Source organism: Macrobrachium nipponense, chromosome 26, assembly GCF_015104395.2.
Source record: "Macrobrachium nipponense isolate FS-2020 chromosome 26, ASM1510439v2, whole genome shotgun sequence".
Lineage (NCBI taxonomy): Eukaryota > Metazoa > Arthropoda > Malacostraca > Decapoda > Palaemonidae > Macrobrachium > Macrobrachium nipponense.
The window spans coordinates 22,328,781-22,341,177 of record NC_087215.1 but is presented as its reverse complement, the minus strand read 5'-3'; the positions used below and the strand labels follow the sequence as shown (position 1 = coordinate 22,341,177).

The window sequence follows — 12,397 nt, the reverse complement described above, 5'->3', positions numbered from 1 at the left end:
AATCTAGGCTTACTCTTAGACTTCATTAGGAAAGTCTAGGCTTAGGTAGACCTCTAACTCAACTGGGATTAAAATTTGAATTTTAAGTGGGTGGCCCGTGTGGACTTGTTCCGTATGAATAGTGATAGGGGTCAATAACAATGGGCTATAGCCTATTACATTATGTTGATGAAACTTCAATCTTTTGAATGGTATGCTTAAAGATGTAATTGTATTCCTGTTTCACCAATTAAATATCGAGTGAATAAGGCTGATCCACACGATGATGATGGATCCACTGCAGTGTTTCCCCCTAATATCTAGGCCTAGTCCTAGACCTAGACTTCATCATTGTTAGCCTAAGTGTAGGCCTAGCTCACCTTAGATTAACCTAAAATGTAATGATGTTTTTGCTGTTAGACCATGCATTAGGTAGGCTAAGCCTACTTTCTTGTCAAGTTCGTCACCCAAAAAGCTATAGTTTAGCCTATTTTGGTTTAGGACTTGTTTTAGGCCAACTTAGCCTAGAACTATGTGTATTTTGATACTGTTAGGCCTACCTGTATTATTGCAAGCTAAAGTATTTTTGTGTTTTCATCACTTCTATTGCTGGCTGTGCCTGTGCCAAGTTAATGGCTACTAACAGTTATGTTGTCCCAAAGGGTGGTAGTGCTGTCAGTGCACCTCACTAGCTGCACTGTAGGCATTATTTAAAGGTCTTTGCAGCATCCCTTCTGTCCCTACTTGCAACCTCTTTCATTTTTTTTAAGTACTGCATCTCTGTTCATATTCCCTTCTTTCTGACTTTCCACCCTCTAGTAACAATTGATTTATAGTGCAACTGTGAGGTTTTCCTCCTGTTACACCTTTCAAACCTTCCTACTGTCAATTTCCCTACCTGCTCTGAATGATGTCTTAGGTTCCAGTGCTTGGCCTTTGGCCAAAATTCTGATCCTATTCAAACTGTTACGGTTGAATGAATAACATAGGGACTCCTGGGGTTTGAAGTGGTGAATCAAAACAATGAAAATAATGGACAGCTTATTCTTGAAAGCAACTTAAAAGCAAGTGGAGAAGGTTAAGGTTTCTTTTAAACCCATAACATTGGCTATACTATATAGGTCTGGCCTAGATGTAAAATGTACTTTTAATACCTCATTTATTTCATTTTAAAAATTTAATATTAATTTGTTATTCACTTTTTACATTTGGCTAACGACAATTGGGACTTCTGGGAGAAACCAGTCCAAAGGTTTTGGTACATCCCAGCTTATCTAGGGTGCCCCATCCTAGTTTACCCAGGGGCTGGAACCCCAACCTAACTTGGCCAAGGGCCCGGTAAATTTTTGAGAGAAACACAGGGTTCCAGCATAACCTAACCTAAACTAGTATGCTAGCCTGTGTTCTGACTAACTGGGTATGGCTTTAAAGCCCCCCCTGCCTGTGTACCCCCTATTTATCCTAACCTAGGTAGCTGTATTTCAGAAACAGTACTTGATTAGCCAACACGGTATTTTTCTTTGTTAGTTTCCCTGCTTGGAATTGCTTCCCTCCCTCCCCCGTCCTATTGTCTGAGGTGGCTGTAAAGCAGAAACAGTATTTGTTTACATAAATTGCCTGTATTTCTGGTGATTGAAGTTCACTCTTGGCGTGCTTCAGAAGTCACGTAAAGCCGTTGGCCCCGTTGGCGAATAACCACTGGTTCCATGCAACGTAAAAGCACATACAAACAAACAAAAACAAACAAACCAACAGGATGCCTGTCCACTCCCCATCCCCAACTTAAGCTGACCCTAAGGCTTAAGACTGGTATTCTCATTTCCTACTGTAGTTCCCAATTCTGGATAGTGTAAGAATTATGTAATGAGTTAAACAAATATTTTCAACAGACATTAATGTCAAATTTTAATTTTCATGTATGACACTTACCTGGCAGGTATATATAGCTATATTCTCTGTTCGCACTGGCAGAATTTTCAAAACTCGCGGCAACCGCTAGATCACTGGTAGTTCAGGTGATCGCCACCCCGCTCCCGTGGCGCTGGTGCTCGGAATCATTCCCATTTTCGTCAGATTTTTTTCTGCCACTGAACCGGCAACATCGTTGTTGGTTCCTGCTAGAATTCGAAACTCGTTAGCTGACTTTCGCTGTACTTGGATGGTTTATTGGGTATCGTATTGGAAAGTTGGATTGGCAATCGCGATTGGAAGTTATTAGAATGTCTGATTCTGGTATAGTATTTCGAGTGTGTATGAAAGAAGGGTGTAAGGTGAGACTACCGAAAGCTTCGGTAGACCCTCACACACTATGTAAGAAGTGTAGAGAGGTTTTGTGTACTTGGGACAATAGATGTAATGAGTGTGAAAAAAGTTTAAATGAGAAAGAATGGAAGACTTTCACCAAATATGTTGAGAGACTTGAAAAGGATAGAGTAAGAAGATCGGTGTCTCGGAGTGAGAGGTCAGGTTCTTCTAGTAAGGCCTTGAATAATTCTGTTATTTCTCCCCCTTCTTCCCAAGTAGAAGTTGTTATCCTTCTCCTCAGGTCTCTCCTGCGCCCGCTGCTGTTTCTGAGGATACTAATATTGTGAAAGTGTTTGCCGCCCTTGCGTCAATGGGCGATCAGATTCAGCGTCTTACAGACAAAAGTGGGTACGATTGAAAGTGTCAGTGTAGTGGAGGGGGCGGCTGATCGTCTCACTCGTGCTCCTAGACCTAGACCTCTGCCAAGCTCCCAGACCCAAGGGAGAAGGCATGTCGACAGTCGAAGGGAGGCGAGAGGGGTTCCCTTACGATCAGTCGTCCTTCAGGCAGTCCTGTTGCGTCCCAGGCTGCAGCAGTGCGCCATAGAAAAGGCGACACTGGGAAGTGTCTTTCCTCGACAGATAGTGCTGCGTCAGGCAGGTATGGACGTTATGCGGAAGTTTCGCGTCCTCTGAAGAGGACGCATAGACCTACGTCTTCTCAAGATGATCGTTACCCGCAAGAACGGTGGAGTAGTCCCGAGATTTTCTCTTCTAGTGATGAGGAAGAGGTGGTTCCGATTAAAAGGAGGAGATCCTTTAAGTCAAGACAAGACGCAAGACCTCATGTGTACGACGGTTCTCGGGATAGGAGCTCTCCTTCGGAATACGGAGCAGTCTCTCCGATATCTTCCCCTTATCGTAGAACTCAAGATCGAGTTTCTCGTGTTGATGATCCGTCTCGTCTTTGTTCTCCGCTTGCTCAGACTTCACGCCAGGAAGCAGAGACTAGGAACTTCCTTGAAGAGATGCAAGGAAGGTTAGCCGATTTGGTTAAATCGTGGGGAACATCGGAACTTCCTCCTACAAGGCGTAAGGACGCATCTCTCCCAGTCAAGTCGTCTAAGAGGACGCATGATGGTTGGCCGCCTTCTCGTCAGGCTTCGGAGTCTCGGTAGGACGCAAGTTACGGGAGCAGGACGCAGGACGCAAGTTAAGAGAACAGGAAGCAGGACGCAAGTTTTCGGAGCAGGACGCAGGACGCAAGCTTCCGGAACAGGACGCAGGACGCAACCTCGGAGCTCAGAAGGACGCAGGACGCAGGCGGCAGGAGCAGGTTTCTTCACGCGAGGTTGGAGAAGATTTTCTGCAGCAAGACCTGGGTTTACAGGATGTGTCTTCGGCAGAAGAGGAAATAGAAGACTTAGAATCTGAGGAAGAAAAAGAAGATGAAGCACCTTCTTCAGATTATAAGAAATTGACGAATTGCCTTCTTTCACTTTTTGGAGGGGATTTTCAGCCTGCAGCTCCGACATCACCCCTTTCTCAATTCTCCAAGAATAAAACTCCGAAGAAGTCCTCGTTTTTGAAGATGAAGTTTTCGATTACGGCTAAGAAGGCTCTTCAAAGAATTGATACGTGGTTGAAGGAAAAGAGGGAAGCGGGCAAGACTGTGTTCTCTTTCCCTCCTGCCAAATTGGCATCGAAGTCCGGAATTTGGTATGCGACAGGGGAAAATCTCGGCCTGGGAGTGCCTGCCTCCTCCCAGTGGGGGATTTTTCCAACATTGTGGACAGTTCCCGCAGACATGCCTTGAATTCGGCCAAAGTGTGGTGGTCTCCATCAGAATTAGATCATCTCTTGAAAGGGATTTTCCGGACCTTCGAGGTTTTTAATTTTCTGGATTGGTCCTTGGGAGCTCTGGGACGAACAGTGGAAGATAATGAAGCAACGGCTTCTCAACTCCCAAGCAGTATTATGTCCTGAATGGACAAAGCCTTAAGGGATGGAGCGAATGAATTGGCATCTCTTTTCACCGCAGGAGTTTTAAAGAAAAAGGTCACTCCTATGCTCTTTTGCTGCTAAGGGCGTTTCTAACGCCCAGAAATCCGAATTGCTTTTTTCCCCACTTTCGGAGCAATTGTTTCCTGCGGATATTATCAAGGATATTTCGCTTTCCCTAACTCAGAAGGCGACGCAGGATCTGTTAACTTCCTCGGTAAGGAAATTTTTACCCAACAAGGTAGTTAAGAAGACTCCTAAGGAATCAAGGCAAGCTAGTCAGCCCTTTCGAGGCAAGTCCTTTTCTCGTCCGGCCTTCAGAGCAAGAAGAGCTCCGTCCAAGAGGGGTTCGAAACCCAGTACTAAACAATGAACAGCAAGTCCTTCAGACATCAGTAGGTGCCAGACTCCAGAAGTTTTGGGAGATTTGGCAAAGAAAAGGGAGCAGATCCTTGGGTAGTCAAGGTGGCCAAAGAAGGTTACAAGATCCCTTTTCTAAAGAGACCGCCTCTTGCGACATCGCCAAGAGAGCTGGGAGCTCACTACAGCGATCCAGGGAAACAAGAAGCACTACAAGAACAAGTTCTTTCTATGCTCAAGAAAGGAGCAATAGAACCTGTTCTGGATCACTTATCTCAGGGATTTTACAACCGGCTGTTTTTAGTAGCAAAATCCTCTGGGGGATGGAGACCAGTACTGGACGTAAGTCAACTCCAATTTATTTGTGGAGAAAACAAAATTTACGATGGAGACGACCGATTCAGTACTGGCAGCGGTACGTCCAGGGGACTGGATGGTCACCCTGGACCTTCAAGACGCATATTTTCATATCCCAATTCATGCAAGATACAGGAAGTACCTGAGATTTGTGATCCAGAACAGGGTTTTTCAGTTCAAAGCCCTCTGTTTTGGACTGTGCACAGCCCCACAAGTTTTTACAAGAGTGATGGCGAGCGTGGCGAAGTGGCTACACATTCTAGGAATAAGAGTGTCTCTATACCTGGACGATTGGCTCATAAGAGCCCAATCAAGAAAGCAATGTCTGGAGGACTTAGAAATGACGTTAACATTAACGAAAGAGTTAGGGTTGATGGTGAACTTAGAAAAGTCGAATATGAACCCCAGTCAGGAGCTAGTTTATTTGGGGATTCTGATCTCCTCAGTGACTTTTCGGGCTTTTCCGTCTCCCAACAGACAAGATCTGTGCATCCGGAAAGTGCAAGCCTTTCTAGAGAAAGAACAATGTTCAGCACGAGAGTGATGAGCTTACTGGGACACTCTCGTCCCTGGAACGGTTCGTTTCTCTAGGAAGGCTTCACGTGAGACCCCTACAAATATTTTTGAACCAAGTCTGGCCAAGAAAATCGCAACCAGATTCCTTCCTGTTTCGAATTCCTCGCAAGATCAAAGAGGAGTTAAAGTGGTGGCCTAACTCCGGGGAAGTTAGCAAAGGGAGCGTCTCTCCAGCAAAAGAACCCAGACCATGTATTGTTCTCAGACGCCTCGGACGCAGGCTGGGGAGCGACTCTCGGACTTCAAGAAGTCTCAGGTCGTTGGAGCAAGGAGGAAACGGCTTGGCATATAAACAGGAAGGAACTGATGGCGATTTTCTTGGCCTTGAAGGAGTTCAACGCGGTGATTCGCAACAAGGTGGTACAAGTCAACGCGGACAATACCACAGCTCTGGCATACATCCGCAAACAAGGAGGGACACATTCAATCTCTCTTTGCAAGTTGGCGGAGGAGATCCTTCTTTGGGCAGAGAAGGAAAACGTAACCCTTCTCACCAGATTCATTCAAGGGGAGAAGAATGTGAGAGCGGACTGTTGAGCAGGGAAGGTCAACTTCTATCAACAGAATGGACGCTTCATTTAGAAGTATGCCAGAGTCTGTGGAAATTATGGGGTCGCCCCAGTGGTAGACTTGTTTGCGACAGCAATGACGAAGAGATTGACGACGTATTGCTCTCCAGTCCCAGACCGTCAAGCAGTCGCAGTAGACGCCTTTCTTCTAGATTGGACGGGGCTAGACGTCTACGCCTTTCCCCCGTTCAAGATATTAGGGAAGGTTTTGAAGAAATTCAGGGAGAGTCAAGGGACAAGAATGACTCTCATAGCTCCATACTGGCCGGCCCGAGATTGGTTCACAGAGGTACTGGAATGGACAATAGATGTACCAAGGACACTTCCAGCAAGAGTAGATCTACTCAAACAGCCTCACTTCAACAGGTACCACAAGAACACCCTCGCTCTGGGTCTGACTGCGTTCAGACTATCGAAAGACTTGTCAGAGCGAGGGGGTTTTCTAGAGAGGCGGCCAGAGCGGTGGCCGGAGCTAGAAGAGCCTCTACTATTAAGTTGTACCAGGCGAAGTGGGGAATCTTTCGCAAGTGGTGCAAGAGTCGGAAGATTTCTTCATCCAGTACCTCTGTGACCCAAATTGCCGACTTCCTTTTATACTTAAAGAAGGAAATAAAATTGTCAACTCAGACGATTAAAGGGTATCGGAGTATGTTGGCTTCTGTATTTAGACATAGAGGTCTAGATATTACAAATAATATAGATCTGAGAGACCTCATAAGGTCCTTTGCAACAAGGAAGGAGCCCCAATACAGAGCGCCTTCCTGGAATCTCGATGTGGTCCTGAAATTTTTAGGAACTAGTAAGTTTGAACCGATGGATCAAGCTTCGTTGAGAGATATCACAAAAAAGACCATCTTTTTGGTGGCATTGGCCACAGCTAAAAGGGTGAGTGAGCTGCAAGCAATTAACAAACATATTGGTTGGAAACATGACAAAGCGGTTTGCTCTTTTCAGGAGGGGTTCTTAGCCAAGAACGAGAATCCAGCTCATCCATGGCCAAGGTCATTTGAAATTATGGGTCTTTCAGATCTAGTAGGACAGGAACAAGAGATAGTTCTTTGTCCAGTAAGGGCATTGCGCTATTATTTGGATAAAACCAGTAAGATTAGAGGAACTTCAGAATCACTGTGGTGCTCTGTGAAGGACCCTAGCAGAGCAATGACCAAAAATGCTATTGCTTTTTTCCTTAGGGAACTAATTAAAGAATCTCATATGTTATGCCAAGAAGAAAATTTCGGCATCCTTAAGGTTAAGGCACACGAAGTGAGAGCAGTAGCTACTTCGTTGGCTTTTAAAAAGAATATGGCCCTCAAAGATATCATTGAAACGACGTTTTGGAGGACTAATTCAGTGTTTGCAAGTCATTACCTTAGAAACGTCAAAACAACGTTTGACAATTGTCAAACGTTGGGTCCATATGTATCCTCAGGAGCAGTATTGGGCAAAGGATTTTCCACCCCATAACTTACTAACATGCTAGGTATTTTAATGAAGTGGTGTTGTTTTTACGGTTGTCTGAGAGGGTGATTTCCTCTTCAGTCTGTGAAGTGTAGTGTGTTAGGTTAGTGTTGTGTGTGGTTCAGGTGGTCTAACTTATCCTAGCATGAATGCCCGTGGTAAGAGAGGGCTAGGGTTTCCTGTCACAATTGGTCCCGTCCAGTTGTCAGACCCTTGTATTTAGCTTCATCACTAATAGGTCACGTCCTAGTTGGAAGCTACTAAGGCTTAGCAGGCTAAGAGGCAGAATGCTGAAGTCAGCTACCTTAGCAGGTAAGGAATCTAAGAGTATTTTAAATTTTAAATTTTTAAAACTCTTACAATGTTGCTGTCTTTGACCCACCTCCAAATGTGTCAATCAGCTATATATATACCTGCCAGGTAAGTGTCATACATGAAAATGATGTTATTATGATATAACAAAGTTTCATGTATACTTACCTGGCAGGTATATATAATTAAAATTACCCACCACCTCCCCTCAGGAGACGGGTTCAGAGAGAAAAATCTGACGAAAATGGGAATGATTCCGAGCACCAGCGCCACGGGAGCGGGTGGCGATCACCTGAACTACCAGTGATCTAGCGGTTGCCGCGAGTTTTGAAAATTCTGCCAGTGCGAACAGAGAATATAGCTATATATATACCTGCCAGGTAAGTATACATGAAACTTTGTTATATCATAATAACATCATTTCTCACCTCACAAGTAACTTACTAGACCAGTCACGGTTTATAACTGAACCCCTGAATATGGTGCTCTGACGTGAATACAGGCTTTTTGTGCACTGCACCTTATTAACCAGGTCCATAGGTAGGAGTTTTCAAGTGATATTAATATGGTACCATATTCTGATTTGTGTTTTGTGGTTGACCTAGTTTTTATTAGTACTCATTGACATGTATTAAGAATATTCTTTTTATTTTGCAGGTGCAGTAATTAAAGATGAAGGCCATAATTGACAATGTTGAGTGTCAAAGGGACTCACCAAGGTTTAGGTTAGTATGTTTTATTCTTGTTAAAATGATTTGTTTAAAGGGGTTAGCCATGAAAATGTGACAGCAGGAGTTGATATTATGTCTAATATTAAATTGCTGGAATATGGAGAAAAACCATTTATTTATAATGTGTTAGGGGAGAAAAGAATATATAGATTTTTTCTTCTTTACACATGGTACCACAAGGAGAGGGAGTTCAATATGTCTAACCCCTCTAAAAGAAAAAAATGTTTTAGGAGATATTTCTGATGATTATGTTTACACTGTACGAGAACTAACATTGTCATCATTCTAAGGGATCTCCCAAATGAACCCTCAATTGTTGCTTGATATATTGTAATAGATTATTCCCTGCAGGTATGAGGGGGGGCGTTATTTAGGTAGACAGAAAATTAGCTTATCTGGCACAGGTCTTCCAAGGAAGGAAGAGTAACTTCTATGGACTTACCTCCATAGATAACATACCTGTAGTATATCATTGGTAGTTCATCCTTTGATAGGGAGGGACTGGTGGAGGCCAAGTGGTGAAAGTTGAAATGCATGGGAAGGGGAATAGAAAAGTCTCCTTGTACAGTCTCCTTGAGTTAGTTCCTAGAGAAGGAAGTTGGGTAAGTGTCATTTAGGTATGCAAGTGGAATTGTTTTATCCACTTAAGAAACCTAAGAATTTTATGCTTAACTTCAGTGGTACATGTCTGGTTTCTAATTGCAGTAAGCATGCAAGTAATTTTAAGTGTGTTAGGATTAATGTGGAAGTAAAATTTCCCAAAGGAATAGGATTTTTGTATACAATCCATTTTGCAGGTGTTTACTATTACAGTATGATGTCCTGCAGTCTTTTTAAACAAAGGGAAATGGATGGGAGCAACCTAATGCTCGCATGTAATCCATGGTTTACGAGAACAGATTGGGGATGTGGAATAGGTTCTAACAGAATGGACCTGCAACTTGCTGTCACAAGAAGAGGGGAGGGGGTTTGGGTTATGTGACTGGGGAAACTACAGCAGGGAGATAACTGAAGTGTTGCAGTTCTAGGGAGGAAAACAGGCACTAAACTGTTGTTGTTTTTATTCATGGGCTCTTGCTCATAGAGCAACATGTAAACATTGAACTTAACAATGCCAGGGTTCATCTGCCACTCAGTAAATATGGTGGTTGCTTTTATGGCAATAAGTGGCTGAAAGGTAGAAGGTGACTCATCAGCATAGTTGAGTAGGGGTTAAATGGTAAATCAGAATGACAGGATATTGATCATATTATTGACTATATATAATTTGTTTTCCTTAACCCTCTTACGCCGGAGCCCTAAAAATCAAACGTCTCCCGTATGCCGGGCCTGGTTTGGAGTGAGCGCGGAAGTGGAAAAAATAATTTTTTCAAAAATTTACAGCGCGCGTACTTTGAAGAGGTTAAGAGTTCATTTTTGGCTCCTTTTTTTGTTATTGCCTGAAGTTTAGAATGCAACCATCAGAAATGAAAAATAATATCATTATCATATGTAAATAATGCGATATATGGTAGCGAAAAAAAAAATTCATACATAATTGTATTCAAATCACGCTGTGCAGAAAGCGGTCAAAGCTAACCAGTTACTTTTTTTGCGTTGTATTGTACATTAAATTGCAATCATTTTGATATATAATACATTGTAAAACAATAAAAGCAACACTGGAAAAATATTATCACAAAATGATGTACGAATTCGTAACGAGCGGACGTAAAAAAATGTTATTTTCAAAAATTCACCGTAATTCTAAATAATGTTCTAGAGACTTCCAATTTGTTTCAAAATTAAGAAAAATGATTGAATATTACGATACTGTAAGAGTTTTAGATTAGAATTGCAGATTTCGACCATTTCGGACGAGTTAAATTTGACCGAATGTCGAAATTTTAATATATATATTTTTTTATATGGACATATTTCGAAGATGGAAAAAGCTACAACCTTCAATTATTTTTTATTGTATTCTTCATGAATTTGCGCACATTTTGATATATGAAACTCTATAAAAAGGCTAATATGAAAAGGAGCAAATATTAGGATAATGCCATGTACGTATTTCGGAGACTTGCGGCCGCGAATCGGCGCGCGGAGTGAAGGTGGTAAATATATTTTTCAAAAATTCACCATAAATCACAATATTGTTTTAGAGACTTCAAATTTGTTTCAAAATGAAGAAAATGACAGAATATTACTAGGCCGTAAGAGTTTTAGCTTACAATTGCGTTTTTTCAACTATTTCGGTAGAGTCAAATTTGACCGAACGTGGTTTTTTTTCTATTTATCGTGATTTATATGCAAATATTTCGAAAAAAGAGAAAAACTACAACCTTCAATCATTTTTAGTTGTATTCTAAATGAAATTACGCACATTTTCATATATAAAACTTTATGTAACAGCTAATTTTAAATGGTGCAAACATTTCGACAATCGCACAAAAAAATTCTGATTTTTTCGGAAGGATTACCGCTCGAACGTAATGTTTTTTTTTTCATAAATTCACCATAAATCGAAATATTGTGCTAGAGACTTCCAAGTCGTTGCAAAATGAAGGGTAAATGATTGAATATTACTAGAATATAAGAGTTTTAGCTTACAATTGCGTTTTTCGACCATTTCGGTAGAGTCAAAGTTGACCGAAAGTTGAAATTTTTGCACTTAACGTTATTTATATGAAAATATTTCAAAACTGATAAAAGCTACAACCATGGGTTGTTTTTTGTTGTATTGTGCAGGAAATTGCGCACATTTCCATATAAAATAAAACTTTATGTAACGGCAAATTTAAAAGGGTGCAAACATTAGGACAATCGCACGAAAAATTTATCGGAAGAGTTATCGCACGAACGTAAGGAAAATGTTTTTTTCATAAATTCACCATAAATCGAAATATTGTGCTAGAGACGTCCAATTTGTTGCAAAATGAAGGCAAATGATTGAATATTACTATAATGTAAGAGTTTTAGCTTACAATTGCGTTTCTCGACCATTTCTGTAGAGTCAAAGTTGACCGACCGAAGGTTGAAATTTTTGCACTTATCGTTATTTATATGAAAATATTTCAAAACTGATAAAAGCTACAATCATGAGTATATTTTAGTTGTATTGTGCATGAAATTGCGCACATTTTTCATATATAATACTTCATGTAAAGGATAATTTAAAATAGTGCAATAATTATGTCAAAGTGACGAAATAATTTCCGAGATGTGTCACTGATACTTTTTAGTGCGATAAGAAAGAAATTCGCGCTTGCGCGCCTGCGTAGCGATTGTAAACAAAACAACGCCTTGATCCGTTAACTCCCAGCATCCCCTCCCCCAAGGCGCGTGATACAAAAGTTTTCGGCTGGTAGGCCTATAAGTATTTTTCCGCGAATTTTTAAAAAAAACTTTTTTGAGCCGACGTATGATACGTCCAATCGGCATACGGGAGACATTTTGACTCGACGTTTAATACGTCCAATCGGCGTAAGAGGGTTAATAAACTAGAAAACAAATTAAGAATCCAAATATGAATAATGTTTGTAAGTATTGATAAGACATGCTAAATTTGTAGTAATCAATAAGATGTGCTGGATATAGCTGTAACTAAAACTGCTTTGGGGATCAGATATTTTAGGGCTTGTCCTTGTATGATAAGGCGCCCTATGAGGTAATGTTAGACTTGCGATAATCTTACGCTAAGTCGGTTGGTATTGCACTTCCATCTTCAGTGGAGTGTCTTGGGGTTTGTAGATCACTTACGAAGTCGGGATTATCTTCTTGTTTATGACGCCGATGTGTTAAACTCATGCTGATTCGGTGAGGAGGT

At 41.5% G+C, this 12,397-nt stretch overlaps 1 protein-coding gene across 3 annotated transcripts in view; it reads left to right on the top strand.

Annotated features, from left to right (window-relative positions):
• Positions 1-12,397, top strand: part of LOC135200058 (arf-GAP with coiled-coil, ANK repeat and PH domain-containing protein 2-like) — a 135,501-nt gene that overhangs the window by 751 nt on the left and 122,353 nt on the right. For all 3 annotated transcript variants that reach the window (XM_064228318.1, XM_064228317.1, XM_064228316.1), the window contains exon 2: positions 8,513-8,580. In XM_064228318.1, the coding sequence (XP_064084388.1) occupies positions 8,528-8,580 (53 nt within the window). In that variant the 5' untranslated portion in view covers positions 8,513-8,527. The remainder of the gene's footprint in view (positions 1-8,512; positions 8,581-12,397) is intronic.